The 16,342-nt window shown below is 52.4% G+C and overlaps 1 protein-coding gene across 1 annotated transcript; it reads right to left on the bottom strand.

The window, feature by feature from the left end:
* Window positions 1-2,825: 2,825 nt before the first annotated feature.
* On the bottom strand, window positions 2,826-15,784 carry LOC116943050 (acyl-coenzyme A thioesterase THEM4-like). Its single transcript, XM_032955684.2, has 6 exons — window positions 15,495-15,784; window positions 11,565-11,775; window positions 10,147-10,306; window positions 7,776-7,886; window positions 6,868-6,992; window positions 2,826-4,811 (listed from the first exon to the last, which is right to left on the bottom strand). Exons 1-6 carry the CDS (start codon window positions 15,585-15,587, stop codon window positions 4,729-4,731), a joined length of 783 nt encoding a protein of 260 aa, XP_032811575.2. The 5' UTR covers window positions 15,588-15,784; the 3' UTR covers window positions 2,826-4,728.
* Window positions 15,785-16,342: the final 558 nt, after the last annotated feature.

The raw sequence follows: 16,342 nt of genomic DNA, 5'->3' as shown, positions 1-16,342 counted from the left end.
ATCAATGAACCATCACCCATCTATTAATTCAATATCAAACGTTATTTCCATGTTTTAATAATTTCTATACAATTTTACCGAAGCACATGACAATCAGAATTTTCCTAAGTCAAAATGAATTATCTAACCTCCAGACATAAGCGAATAATAAGCAGAGTTAATATAAGGTTAGAGAGAGAGAGAAAAAAAAACAAGCGCACAGCAAAACTGCAACGTAAGCTAAAGAGCCTGGCAACAACGGGCGGGTAGAGAGAGTGGGGGCAAAGGGTGGCGGACCCCGCGCGAGCAGAAATACGGGCGGGGGGAAGAGACTGCCGGGGCTTGGAATGCCAGCATGTCAGCAAAGAGTTAAGTTAAAAGGAAAATTCACAATACCTAATTTCATACATAACATTGGTGTTAACGCCATTCACCGTGGACTATACTCCACTGACACAACTTTATTAAACATAAACTGCATGACTTAAGCGATGTTAAACCCAGGGTCAGAGAGAGAAAGGGATCCCGGCCGTCTTTGTCTCCCTGCAGCGCGGGGTAGGAGTGTGCATACGCTCGGGAAAACACCTTCCCTTGACATGAGTCAAACACTACGATGGAAAGCTGACACAGACCTTGGGTTACATACAGAATCATGGCTGCGGGTGGTGCGATACCAAACTGTGAGGGATACGTGTTAACTTAAAACATTTTAACCATTCCCTTGTGTGTCGGGGACATGATGCAGGGAGGGAAGCTTGCCCTCCCTCTCGCACCGGCAGACAGAGAGGCGGACAGAGAGACGCCTCCTTCGAGACATTTGTTTTGTCTGTTTTACTTTTTGGTGTTTTATGGAAAGAGGACAATATGCCGTAAATGACGCACACAAGGACACACACTGACACGCGTACGGACACACACATAATACGGACAGATCATGACACAGCAAAAATCGGAAGAAGCTCCGCCTTGTGGGGAGGGTCCAAGTGAAGGGATTTTTGGCATAAAAGAGAACGCTACAACATTGGAAACTCGGTTCGTCCGGAACTCAGCCGAGTTCGGTCGGCTCACCGGAGCCGGCCCATCGGGGCTCAACTCATCGGAGCTCGGCTCCCCATCTCATCTGCAGGTGGGCAAGACCCGCTTGACAGCTCAACTCGCCCCTGCGTGGGTCGGCCTCTGTCGACGCGGAGGCCTCTGCCGCCTGCCGGGGCGGCGAGGGTCGCTGTTTGGCGACGCGGCTACGTGCCGCACCGTGCCTCGCCAGCACCGGCTGCACAACCGGGTCAACACTCAACATCACCGTGCACGCTGCGAGCGAGCTGTGGGCGCCATCTACCGACCGAGTTCCGCAACTGCAGCGGCGTGTCAACTGGAAGACCTGCGTCATCCGAACCGGTTCACCACGGTGACAGGAGAACCGACTGATACGTATGACGCGCACCGCCCCCTCACCACACGACAAACCAGGCGTCTGTTTGACGTTAAGAATCAACTCCGAACACTGTCTATTCAACACAATTTGGATCAGGGAGAAAGACAATCAAACGTGAACCATCTGGCCGTGGAAGCATCGATCGTGTGATAACAGTCCATCGTTTATAAGTATATTCATAATATTCCTTATTTCTAAGTCCTTTTGTTTTGTGATGGTACTTCTAATCACATAAATTACCAACAGATCCCTCAACGAATTGACTCCTGACACCTTCCGCAGAGCTACGCTCACGTGGGGAATGGTGTGTCCCAACGGATCCTTATCAGGCGATCTGGTCCACAATTAATTAAAACTTGGTATAAGATAAAGATCTTCGTGGAAAAAGAGCACACCATCTCCTGCCCTTACTCAAAGCCATTTCTGTAGTCATATAATCTTGCCGATGGATCTATTGAGATGTGTGCTTTGAGAATAATAACTGTTTTTAATTGTGTTTTTCGTATGAATATCGCCGTATAATCTTTAAGTACCTTTCGTTCATAATCGCCGCACGTACTTGCGTACTCTACAGAATGCTCAACTGTTCCATGACCCAATGTGCTAACGTGATATGGGTTGCATATGATCAATATGGAGTGCGGTACTGCGTGAACAATTCAAGTATAATCATTTATTATAAAGTTACGTTTTTTGTTAGAATAGCTTGCAAGCATGTTTTAACGACTCTCTCTCTAAAAACAATTGCGTTATGCGGGGGGGGGGACATATCAAAGTGAAACCACACTGTCGTGATGATACTGTATTGATACCGTGTTGAAGTTCCGAGATTGAGAGTTCACATACTATATTAGAGTTAAGGTTTAATTAGAAAATAAATTGATTAATGCATAAGTGGTCGGGTGATTCTTTCCTATAATTTTTGCATAAGGACTGTATCCTGCGACAAGGTATGAACCTGGGGACCTAAAATATGAACACACTAATCCACTCAATAAACGTTAAAGCGAGAATTGCATTACACTGATTGATAATACGAGGGGAGACGAGGCGGGGCCTGATTATCATAAAGGCTGTCATTAACATAACCACACCCACTCGCATAAATACAATTATCTCTCTAATTAGCATAATGTATAAGCATAATTACCCACATTAGCATAATTTTGGATAAAATTTTAAATTTTATTTAACTTCCATTATTTTCATTAAATTTTCACTTACCGCATATACACCCCCCCCCTCCCCCCCCCCCCGTGCGTGCTCGCGGGTACGTCATCGGAACGGAATCGGAAAACCAGTGACACGCACGCACACGCACGCACATCATCTACTTCGAATGGGAAAGGGTGCCATTGGCCCCCTTGCTGCACACACGCACGAATTAACTTATTAAATACCACGACACAAGATGCCCACTTAGCAAAAGCGGCAGCTATGTTATATTTTGAAATGTACCGATTTTCAATGAGAAAACGCTCTGTACATTCGAGTCATTCCTTCACTTACAGTCGTGGTCACAAAAGCAAAGTATGTGCGAAATAATAGCCATTTTATATACTTTTTAAGCATAAACAATTAACATAAATAACACTTACTACCCAGCGACAAAACTCGTGTTTCATAGTGTAAGGGGCCGTCAATAAATGACGTCACGCGCTTTTGGACGATTTTTTTACCCCCCCTCCCTCGTCACACGGCGTCACAAAAAGTCAGACCCCTCCCCCCCCCTCAAATATGACGTCACAAAGCTCTGCCCCCCCCCCCAAAACCATATTTCCATTTTGAAAATAAAACATGCTTCAAATCGCTTTACACTATTGTCATTGTAGTGCGTATTTAATGTGGCGCTGCACTCTGATGTTGTAGGAGACATTTATTTAAAAAAGTCTAATTAAGTAGAACGTGTTGTCTCTACATTTACTTAAAGTTGCGCATTTTGATGTGACGTCACATTTCTCAAACCTCCCCCCCCTCGTCACACATCGTCACAAATGTCTGACCCCCCCCCCACCCGAGGTGCGTGACGTCATTTATGGACGGCCCTGAATCGTCCCCGGCGTTGGTGGCCGTGAGCGGGTTCGGAAGGCAAGGCGCGTCACTGTTACACGACCGCTCCCCCTCTGCCACACACACACAACAACCACCGTTCGCCACTAAGTGGCGGTAACGTCACCACGACGCTTGTGCCAGGCCATGTGCACCTTGAAGTGTCGAACGCCCGCTGGCAGGAGGTCACGGGGCAGACCCAAGTGCCACGGGTCGACTGACTAAGATGACTGGCTGATGCACCACCTGCGCCCCCTACTGCGCCAACACACAATAACACCACCACCAGCATCGTAACATTAAATAAACACGCGTCACAACACCCACTCATAGCCAAGCCAGGCCCGTCACAGGCCTCTGTGCCCCGCCAGAACACGGTAACACACCGCCCACACTTCGACAGGTGCCGTGATAGTATAACTTGAACATTCACTCGCAAAAAAAATAACATTGATCAGCGATAAATATACGGGGGGGGGGGTCATATGAGCGCACGATTGAAAAGTACCCCCAGACCCGCCCCCGACCACGCCCCCAGCCCCAACCACACCCCGCCCCCAGACCCGACCACGCCTCCAACCCCGCCCCCAACCACACCCCAGCCCCGCCCCCAGCCACGGTAAAAGTAGCAGCGGTAGTGAGAACGGGAACGGTAGCGCGAAGATCCGAGTGGACGATATTCACTGCTTCACAAATTCGGGCGGGAGGGTGGGGGGGGGAAGAAGTAGGAGAACAAGTTGAAGAAATAGGAGAAGTAGAAGAAGAAAAATAATCACGATATTCGAGAAGCAATTCAGGTCCCAACAACAACAACAAAAATCCACGATAATTTACCCCCCCCCGCCCCACGTCTCATCTTGTTTTTGCCGTCTTCGTTCGTGCAGTTCCTCACGCCCCGCGTCCCTTCAAACGCTTCCGCCCACTTCTTCAACGTCGGCAGACGGCACGCACACAATCCGGCGCTTTAGCGAAGACTCAATAATGGCGAACGATAATTCCGAGCGGAACCGGGGCACGGAATTTGCTCAACGATCCCCCGCAGGGGCGTAAGATCGCCGATCGGGATGACGACGACAATTTATTTATTTAAAAGTTCAAATCGTCACCATTTATATATTATTTGTTACTGCCTGCACCACTTTAAATTATTTTATTATTATGTTTCATTATAAATATTTTTTCCCCTAAAATGATGGGGGTGGGTGGTGGGGGTTGGGGTAACCGCTGTCGCTGCAGCTCAAGGCCGAAGGAGGTCGCGGGCCGGGGGTTTACGCCTTCTGACGTTCTTCGTTTCGTAAGAAAATCTCCTTGAGGTGTCGAATCTTCACCTCGTCCACGACGATGAACAGAGCTGCAGGGGCAACGGAGAGACCGGGAGCACGGGGAAACATGAACGGCGATCGTCGCATTGTTGGTATTATTTTGAGTGCCGTGAGCCCACGCGGCGGTTAGCGCTACGCTACGCTGCGAACCCGGCGACCCGGGTTCCATTCCCGCTCACGGCCACCAACACCGGTGACGATTATCTGAAGCCGTCCTGGGCCCCCTCCCCTAGGTCGACTCGGCCTTAAATGAGTACCTGGTGCGGTGTGTGTAGTAAACATCGCCACTGGGGGAGACAAAGGCGGCCGGGCGTGGAGCTGGTGGCCACCCACCCCCTCGTGTGCCACAGTGCCGGCCTTCATTAAGGTGCTGCTACTCGCTAACAGCCACTTGCCCCGGGCTACACAGGGGGAGATATTTGTTGCGACTCCGTGTATGTGTGTGTGTGTGTACGGGTGTGTCAGCCGTGCCAACTTGGCAGAGGGTAACCCGCAACACCCGAGCCGGTCCCGTGACCTCCTGCCAGCAGCGAGCCTTCCACACATGACGCGACAGCTTCAAAATGCACCTAGCTGGGCACGAGCGCCGTGATGACGTCACTGACACTTAGTGGTGAATATCGGCTGTTGCTGTTTTGGTTTGTGATGTGGGATTAACTCACAGCGATGTGTTGACAACGACAGTGGTGTCGGTGGTAATGATGATTACGTTGCTATTAATGCTGGTGATGGCAATTCAATTCTTTTGCTGATGGTAGTTATGGCGTGATGTTAACTCCCTCGACTGGTATACAAGATCATCATTGGACCTCCTTTGCCAGTACCAAAATATAATAATAGGGTTTTTCCCCTTTTTTCTGCCAACAAAACTGAAACTTTTTTAAAAAATATTTTGGTACTGGCAAAGGAGGTCCAATGATGTAGATGCTTAACCCGAGCCCTCATTACTTTGATAGTGCATTGTCTTTGAGCTGTGTGACGCCTTTTGGCGTCATCTGGTCTAGCACCAATTGAGACTAGGCTCTAAAAAATGCCGTCTCTGGTGTGGGCCAATCAGTTTCAAGGACAATGCATCATCATATTACCAGAGTGTGTTTTTTGTTTGCATTTTGACCGCAAGTATTGTGGTCAATGCACACATGATTCCTCGTAAAAAAAGGTTTCAGTTTTGTTGCCGGAAAAAAGGGGGAAAACCCTATTATTATTATTATTATGGTATACACGATGTTGTGGGTTCGATCCCGACCCTGACACCTGCCGCTCTATATTTGGAGTTTGCGTGTTTCACTCTCTCTCTCGCCGTGGTCGCGTCGATTTTTGTCCGGGCCCTCCGGTTTAACCCCTCCGCGTTTAGAATCGACGTCGCGCGTTTAAAGTATTCGGCTACTGCTACAAATTTCCACGCGGCTTGGTTGAGCTGTCACTCGTGATGGCCATGTCGCTTCTGAAAAAGAGCTACGTAGCTCGGTGGGGGCCTTACCTGGTAAAGTAAAAAAAAAAAACATTGTTTAGTTTATTCACGGCGGTGATGCTATTCTTGCGTACGATGGCAGCGGCACGTTTCAGGCGGTAAAAATGCCACGGCCTGCTGGCCACTAGAATGACATCGCCGTCGCCGAGTGGCGACTGGCGGCTGTTGTTATGAGCGTGCTTGTGTTTGTGCGTACTGCGCGTGTACGCCCTGGACAGAGTGCTATATGTATTCTAAATAGAGAAGAGTAGAGTGCGCATGTGCGCGTACCGCGTGTGCGCACTACGGTTAGTGCACGTACTGCGTTTCAAGTACTGCGCGTGTGCTCACTGCTCACGAGTGCGTACTGCGTGTGCGCGTACTCCTCGTGCGTGTGTTCGTAGCGCATGTGGGTACTGCGCGTGCCTGTACTGCGCATACGTGCGTACTGCGCGTGCGTACTGTCTGTGTGTGCTGCACGTACTCCATGTACGTGCACAAGAACAGGATCTGTTACGTACTGCGTGTGCGTACTGCAGTCACCGAGCGTACTGCGTGTGCGTACTGCGTGTGCTGCGGGCACTGAGCGTCTCGCGTGCTGCGCCTGCTGTGTGTGCCGTGTGTGCCGCGCCTACCCGTGCAGTCGGTGTGCACGGCGCTCTCGTCGTGCGCGAGCACGCGGCACGTCGTGTACACCTTCTTGCCGTCCACCTCGGTCACGCAGGCGTCCAGCAGCACCGTGCTGCCCAGGGGCACGGGGCTGCAGCACGTACACAGGCAGACACAAAGACAAAGATCCCACACCGTGTAGCCTGTAACAGACTGTAGGGGCAAGTGCTGTTAGCGAGCACACACAAAGACAAAGATCCCACACCGTGTAGCCTGTAACAGACTGTAGGGGCAAGTGCTGTTAGCGAGCACACACAAAGACAAAGATCCCACACCGTGTTGCCTGTAATAGACTGTAGGGGCAAGTGCTGTTAGCGAGCACTTATGAAGGCTGAAACGGTACACGAGGGGGTGGGTGGCCAGCACCACGCCCGGCCGCCTTAGTCTCCCCAGTGGCGATGTTTACTACACACCGCACCAGGTACTCATTTGAGGCCGAGTCGACCTCGGGGAGGCCCAGGACCGGTTCAGATAATCGTCACCGGTGTTGGCCGTGAGCGGGAATCGAACCCGTGTTGCCGGGTTCGTAGCGTGCTAACCACGACACTGCCGCTCCCCACCCAACAACAACAGCTGCCATTCGCCACGAAGTGGTGGTGACGTCACCACGGCGCTTGTGCCGGGCTATGTGCACGTTGGTGCCACGTGAAGTGTCGAACGCCCGCTGACTGTGCCCCCTCCACACACACACACAGAGGTCCCCCGCCGTGTAGCCTTAACCAGGCCGTGCTTACCGCGAGTTGACCGTGCACTCGCAATGGCGACCGGCCACGAACGATCGATCGTTAAAAACACGCGGTTCTCCCGATTCGCTGATCGGCGGTCTCGGGCGGGCTGACGGGCGGGCGGGCGGGCGAGCGGCAGCAACACGCACCTCCGATAGTCGATGTTGAGGTTCGCCGTCATGATCATCCCGGCGACGTTGCGTGCGCAGGTGCCGGCTATCCCGTCGATGAGCGCGGCCAGAGCACCGCCGTGGACGAAGCTGTGATTGGGGAGACACCAAGCAGGGGGCGGGGGAGGGCGGCAGGATGAGGGAGGGCAAGGGAAGGACGCAGACGGACGTACGTACGTGGAACTTCTTTCGAACCGAACGTAGCCTACGGTGCTAATTGGAGGTTCGGGGGAAAGACGACAAACGACTAAACAACAAAAATCAGCTCTGAACGAATGAGTTCGTCAATCTAGATGACGATTTAAAAGTTGCATAGCTCCGGTGGCTTCCTAATATCGGAAGGAAGAGCGTTCCAGACGGCCGCAGAAGCGCATCTGAAAGCACCGCGCGATGCGGTGACCACCGTTTTTTGCTCGACGGTTAGCCAAAAGTCACTGTTGGCAGGATGACCGGAGTTCGTGTGATGCTGCTTGATGAGATCAGCAAAGAATCGTGGTTCAGGCGTTCCCGTAGCTGCATCCGTAGATGGGTTCTACCTCCCGATGTGAACGACAATTCTGTGTTTGTCTTGGTGTGGTCTGGGACTCGTTGTTTTCCTTCCTTGCCCCAAGTTTGCATTCGGCGTTGACAAATCGGCAGGAATTTATGTACTCATGCAATTCGTACTACCAGACTTAATTCATTTATGTTCTATTCATTTTTGAGCGAGTCACTTGCTTACCTGTTCCATATCTCACTCTTACATCGTTTGTTGCGTTGTGCGTTGATGGAAACATTGCTGACCCCGTGCCCCGACCAGACATCTGCGGAAATATTCTGACTCTGATTCCGACATATCACTTCGCCACCGATTGTTCTAAGCGTGACCTTTAACCGAACTCGCGTTGGTTACCCGGTGTGGACTGCAGTGACATAACCACCTTGCGCCGCCATTCCATCCATAAATTACTTAGAGGGCCACGGTGGCTAGGAGATGTTGACTACCTCGCCTGGTACGCAGGAGGTCATGGATTGGATCCCGACCCTGATGCCTGCTGTATATTTGGAGTTTGCACGTCTCTCTCTCATCATCATCACGGTGGCTAAGAGATGTTGACTACCTCGCCTGGTATGCAGGAGGTCGTGGGTTCGATCCCGACCCTGACGGCTGCTGTTTATTTGGAGTTTGCATGTCTCTCTCTCCCCGCGGTCGTGTGGACTTTTCTCCAGGTCCTCCGGTTTTTCCACCGCACATTTAGGAACGGGCGTTCAGAGTATTTGACCGTTACAATGACAAACACAATACGACAAAAAAGAGCTTCATCGGCTCATCAGATTCCGCCTCCAGGAGGAATTACACGCGACCACCGGGTGAAAAACATGCAAACTCCAAATATACAGCAGGTGTCAGGGTCAGGATCAAACCCGTGTACGCCTGCATACATAGCGAGATAGTCAACATCTCTTAGCCACCGTGATGATGATGAGAGAGACGTGCAAACTCCAAATATACAGCAGGTGTCAGAGTCAGGATCAAACCCATGTACTCCTGCATACATGGCGAGGTAGTCAACATCTCTTAGCCACCGTGATGATGATGAGAGAGACGTGCAAACTCCAAATATACAGCAGGTGTCAGGGTCAAACCCATGTACTCCTGCATACATGGCGAGGTAGTTAACATCTCGCCACCGTGGCAGCCACACAGGCAAAGATAAAGATTCCCTGTATAGCCTTAACAGACTGTTGGGGCAAGTGTTGTTAGCGAGTAGCACCTATGAAGGCTGGCACTGTGGCACATGAGGTGAGTGGGTGGCCAACACCACGCCCACACACATAAAGATCTCTGCCGAGTCGACCTAGGGGAGGCCCAGGACCGGTTCAAATAATCGCCACTGGTTGGCCGTGAGCAGGAATCGAACCAATACCTCAACAATATCACCACCACAAAGATCCTCCGTATAGCCGGAACAGACTGTAGGAGCAAGTGCTGTTAGCGAGCGCCTATGAAGGTCGACACAGCACACGAGGGGGTGGGGTGCCCAGCACCACGCCCGGCCGCCTTTGTCTCCCCAGTGGCGATGTTTACACTCCGCACCAGGTACTCATTTGAGGCCGAGTCGACCTAGGGGAGGTCCAGGACCGGTTCAGATAATCCGTCACTGGTGTTGGCCGTGAGCGGGAATCGAACTCGGGTCACCGGAGTTCGTAGCGCAGCGTAGCGCTCACCACTACACCACTGTGCTCCCTGCACACGCACGCGCGCACACGCGCATACACACACGCGCACACACACACACCACACACACGCGCACACACACACGCGCACACACACACACGCACGCACACGCACGCACACACACGTGCGCACCCGGGAAAGCCCTCGAGCAGCGGCCCCGGCTGGAAGATGCAGACGGTGCGCCGCTCGGCGCCGCTGTGGAAGGCGGCGTACTCGAAGCCCGCGCCCACCACCTCCGTGTTGCGCGTGAGCAGACGCTCCGGCCGCGGCTTGCGGGGACGCGCGCGGTACTCTGAGAGGGGACACGGATTGGGGGGGGGCACGTGGAGGGACGGCGGGGGGGGGGGGGTGATGATGGGGGGGGAGGTATTGACGGGGCCGCGGAACTCCTCTGCCAGGTGAGGCAACACGCGTGGGCGCCACGGTGGCTAGGAGATGTTAACGCCCTCGCCTGGTATACAGGACGGTCGTGGGTTCCATGCCGACCCTGACGCCTGCTGCTGCTGTATATTTGGAGTTGTGCGTGTTCTCTCACTCTCAACGTGGACGCGATTATTTTTCTCCAGGTCCCTCGGCGGCGGCGACGCCATCACGGCGCCCGTGCCAGGCTAGGTGCGCTTTGAGGCCACGTGAAAGGTTTGGGAGTCTCAGTGGCAGCGAGCAGGTCGACGAGACAGGGCCCTGGCATGATAGGGCGCTGCGATGGGGAGATGTTAACTCCCTCGCCTGGTATACAGGACGGTCGTGGGTTCGATCCCGACCCCTGACGTCTGTTGCATATTCAGAGTTCGCGGTCTCTCTCTCTCTCCCCGCGGCCGCGTGGATTTGTCTCCGGGTCCTCCGACTTTTCCCCTCCACGTTTAGAATCGACGTCACCCCATTTAGGAGTTATTCGGCTTCCGCTATAAATGACCACACGACGATAATGACGACGAGCTGCTTCATCGGGCTCTCATTCGTGGCCGGGTCGCTCCAGAAAAAGAAGCTACGTAGAAAGCTCCAGTGGTATCCCGTTACCCGGTATGCCGTTACCTAGTTTACCATTACCTAGTTTACCATTACCTAGTTTACCATCACCTGGTATGCCGTTACCCAGTATTCCACACCTACTATACCGTTACCTGGTATGCCGTTACCTGGTATACCGTTACCTGGTATGCCGTTACTCGCTATACTGTTACCCAGTATGTCGTTACCCGCTATACCGTTACCCAGTATGCCGTTACCTGCTATACTGTTACCCAGTATGCCGTTACCCGCTATACCGTTACCCGCAATACCATTACCCAGTATGCCGTTACCCGCTATGCCATTACCTGGTATGACGTTACCCGGTATACCGTTACCCAGTATGCCATTACCCACTATACCGTTACCTGGTATGCCGTTACCTGGTATGACGTTACCTGGTATGCCATTGCCCACTATAACGTTACCTGATATGCCATTACCTGCTATGCCGTTACCCGCTATGCCGTTACCCGGTATGCCGTTACCTGGTACATAAAGACAGCTTCATGGTTTGAGGTGTCCTTGCCCACCACGCTCACCGGCCTCGTGCAGGATCGTGCGGTTGTAGGAGGGCAGCCTCGTCCAGCCGGAGCCTCCACCCTCGGGCGTGCGCGCCAGGTACGCCCGGTAGAGCGCCATCGTGCGCTCCGTCCAGCTGCTGTTGGGCAGGCTGTAGTCGTGCGGCTCGGCGTGCGCCGACGGAGATGCCGCCGCCGCCGCCGGATCGCCGGCGTCTCCGGAAGCGGCCCGCTGGGGGAGTGGGACCACAAAGGCACGGAGACAAACGATAGAGACGCACGTCCCCCCCCCCCCATGTAGTCTACGCAGGGGTGTCGGGGCAAGTGCTGGGCACGCCCAGACGGCTCACACGCTGTAGATGCCCCCGTGTTGGTTTGTAGACTGTTGTGGTGATCTCACACACACACACAGACAAAGATCCCCGTGTAGCCTTTAACAGACGGTTGGGGTGAGCGCAGTGCCACACAGAGACACTCACATACACAGAGAGAGACACACACACAGAGGCACTCACAGACACAGAGACGCTCACATACAGACACAGAGAGAGACACACACATACACAGAGGCACACACACAGAGAAACTCACATACAGACACACAGAGAGAGACACATACACAGAGGCACTCACACACACAGAAACGCTCACATACACAGAGAGACACACACACACAGAGGCACTCACACACACACAGATAAACTCACATACAGACACACAGAGAGAGACACATACACAGAGGCACTCACACACACAGAGACGCTCACATACACAGAGAGACACACACACAGAGGCACTCACAGACAAAGAGACGATCACATACAGACACAGAGAGACACACTGAGAGGTTCTCACAGACACACTCACATACATACCGACACACACACACAGATACAAAGACAGACACGTAGTGATACTGACATACACACACAAAAGAGAAAGATAAAAAAATACTTTTCGGGGCAAGCCCCGTTAGTAAATAGCAGCACCTATGACGGCCGGTACGGCACACAACACACCCGGCCACCTTTCTATCCCCAGCGCTGATATTTACTCACCGCAACAGGTACTCCATTTGAGGCCGAGTCGACCTAAGGGGAGGCCCAGAACCGGTTCAAATATTCACTACTGGTTGTTGTTGGTCGTGGAGGGAGGGGGGGGCTTCGTAACGCGGTGCGCTAACCACCGCGCCACCGATCCCAAACACAAGTAAAACCCCGGTTATCATTAACGCTTTTGGCAATACCAATACCCCGCCATTCGTCACGAGGTGGCAGTGACGTCACCACGGCGCCTGTGCCAGGCTACGTGCACGTTAAGGCCACGTGAAGCATCAAACGCCCGCCGCCGGCAGGAACGGTCACGGAAGAGACCCAGGTGGTGCCATGGGGGATCGACAGACCGAGATGACTACTGGCCCAATGCACCACCACCTGTGCCCCTCCCCCCTCCCGTGTCAACTACTGTGCGCGTGCGCGCACACACGCGCACGAATGTCTAACAGAAATAATCGCGACACCGATACGGGTGGGTGGGACACACGCGCACGAATGTCTAAGATAAATAATCGCGACACCGATACGGGTGGGTGGGACACACGCGCACGAATGTCTAAGAGAAATAATCGCGACACCGATACGGGTGGGTGGGACACACGCGCACGAATGTCTAAGAGAAATAATCGCAAACACCGATACGGGTGGGTGGGACACATGCGCACGAATGTCTAAGAGAAATAATCGCGACACCGATACGGGTGGGTGGGTGTTGGGGGGGGGGTCAGTGTCGTGAGCTCCCACCGGCGTGGCGACATGCTGGGTCCGTACACTGGCACAGAGGTCACGCGGTGTTGTTCATAGCACAGGGGCTTCAAAAAAAAACCAATGTTAACGCTTATTTAACGGGACTAACGTTGGTTTTTTTGTTAATGTGATAACAAAAAACGTACGTTGACAACTTCAAAAAGTCCAAAGAGTCTCACATCCTGCCACCAGTCCCCCCCCACACACACGCACACACTTGTTCGCCATCATTGTGAACGCGTTGCCAAGACTTTGCTGTTTTTGTTCCTGCATTCTTCTGTTGCGCTCGTGTCTTTTGCTTGTTGCGGTTGAACCCGTTTCAAGAGCCGCATGCCTCGCAGGGCTATACCTCACAAATGAGACTGAAAGCCGAGCCCGGAGTCTTCCTCTGGGTGGATCTCCATAGCCCGGGAGGCACATTTCTCGTGGCGCTCTTGCAAATTCTCACAAGTGTTCAAATTTTTACACGCTTTTATTGAACTCACTCTTGTCTGTTGTTGTTGCATCCTCAAATTTTGTAACTCAATGTTAACCCACTTCCCAATGTGGTATCGACTGCAAACTTGATGTACTCATGTCACGCTGATGACAATACTATATATTCCAGCGAAAACAAATATTTGTAAACATTCTTTTATATATTCTTGGTTCTTTCGGTAAAGTCACGTAGAAGGGAAACAATAACAAAATAAAAATATAAAACAATAAAATTCTCACGACGTTTCGACTGCAACACAAGCAATCATCATCAGATGTGAAAACCACAGCAAGAATTTTTTTTTTCACATTTTTTCAAATGATGTGTTGCAGTCGAAACGTCGTGAGAATTTAATTGCTTTATATTTTTATTATTTTAGTGTTTCCCTTCTACGTGGTGACTTTACCGAAAGAACCAAGAATATGAATCCCTGCAGTCACGAAAGCTTCAAATCAAAATCTTGATTTGATTCAAGATTGATTTGAGGCTTTCGTGACTGCAGGAATCCATACTCTTTTGGTCCTTTTGGTAAAGTCATCACGTAGGTAGAAAAATTAAACAAAATAAAAAATTATATATCACTAAATAAAAATAATATATTTTTACCCTGTATATCGCACCGCACGGTAAACACACTGGATCAAATATCCCAAAGGAGGGATGGAGGGGGGGGCGGGAAAAACCTGCATCTTTAGTGAAAGGAATATATAGAATACGGAGGTCTCCATGATAACACCAAATAGCTCCTGTTTTTATTTTGTTGTTGAAAGGAATTCAGTCCAAGAGATTGCCCGCTCAGATGAGCCGCTGGGAGCATTGATTGGCGTCGATCTGACTATTTCGCGGCCCTGAGCCAGTGTGGCAACTCCACCTTACCGTGGCGGGGGACGAGTCCGCCCAGAGGGCAACCAATGTCGATTAGCCTCGTAAGCGGGCACTCGTTTTTTTTATTTGTAATCGACGACGATCGGATGAGGCGCCGAGTCGGACTCCAAACGGCGAATTCAAAATCAAGACACAATAGCGAGCGGCCGCTAAATCACATCGCGAAATTCCTGTCACCATTGGAAGTTACCCACCGGTCTCCCGCCACAGTAACGTGGAACGTCCACTGCTGTTGGAGCAGGGCCCGCCCTCAACCTCTCCCCCCCCACCACCGCACACGTATGGAGAGGTTTAAGAAAACTTTTAAAACGACCTTGAGAGTTAATTTGATACATTACGGGGTACAGAGAGGCACGTGCTGCATCACCACCAACCATCATCACCACCACAACAACCAACCACCACCACAACCAACCATCACCACCACCACAACCATCACCACCACGAAACAACCACCACCACAACCAACAAACCACCACCACAACCAACCATCACCACCACCAACCAACAAACAACCACGAACCAACCATCACCACCACCAACCAACCACCACAACCATCACCACCACCAAACAACCACCACCACAACAACCATCACCACCACCACAACCATCACCACCACCAAACAACCACCACCACCAACCAACCATGACCACCACCAACCAACCACAACCACCAAACAACCACCAATCACCATCACCACCAACAAACCATCACCACCACCACAACCAACCATCACCACAACTAACCATCACCACCACAACCACCACCACAACCACCACCACACCTGGGACTGGAGTGGCACCGACCGGGGCCTTGTCATCATCGCCAGAATCCGCGGCACCGCAGCCCAGCGGCAAATCGTCCTCGGCCACAGCATAGCCGGAGATTGCGGTCAGAGAGAAACAAAATAAAGGAAAGTTAAACCCCACACCCCCCACTACCACAACCACCGCTTATTGACTAACTAATTAACTAAATTAAGCCGCGCCAAAACCTGCAAACCCGGTCAGCTGTGAGTGACCGGCCGCGAGTGAGTTCACTCAAGTCACGTGGTGGGGGGGCGGGAATGTCGCCTCGGGTCCACGCCCACTTTCGCCTGACGCCGCCACTTCGCCACGCCTACTTCGACGAGGCGCACGCCCACCCCCAGTCCACCTCGCCCAGCTCTCGAGAATGATGGGGGGCGGGGAGTGGAGACGGCCCCGCCTCCACCACCACCACGCGCCCACTCGCGGGGACGTCACTCTCAATGGGCGTAGCCACGCCTATACTGAATTATGAAACTCGGGCCACGCCCCTCTCCGCCCCGGATTACGTCAACCGCGCGTGACCACGCCCCCACCCTCACCTTGCATAACGGGACGGGCCACGCCCCCCCCTCCACTTCGTGACATTACGAAATATCCCCCCCCCCCCGTTTTTAACGCGTGAGTGGCAATCCCCCCCCCCCGCTTTATTCTCTCTACAGGTGGGGGAGGGGGTGTCCGGAGATGACCCCTCCGCCCACTCCTGATGACGTCACGCCGAGTGGGCGTAGCCACGCGCACATCGTGTTATGAAACTCGGTCCACGCCCACCTCTCCTCCCCTCACTTCGTGACGTCACGAAATAGCTCCTCCCTCTGCCCACCAT

Source organism: Petromyzon marinus, chromosome 1 (genome assembly GCF_048934315.1).
Source record: "Petromyzon marinus isolate PM22_M1 ecotype Great Lakes invasive population chromosome 1, UKy_Petmar_22M1.pri1.0, whole genome shotgun sequence".
In the NCBI taxonomy this organism is placed as follows: domain Eukaryota; kingdom Metazoa; phylum Chordata; class Hyperoartia; order Petromyzontiformes; family Petromyzontidae; genus Petromyzon; species Petromyzon marinus.
The sequence above is the reverse complement of the archived record's forward strand: the minus strand, read 5'-3'. Positions and strand labels throughout refer to the sequence as shown.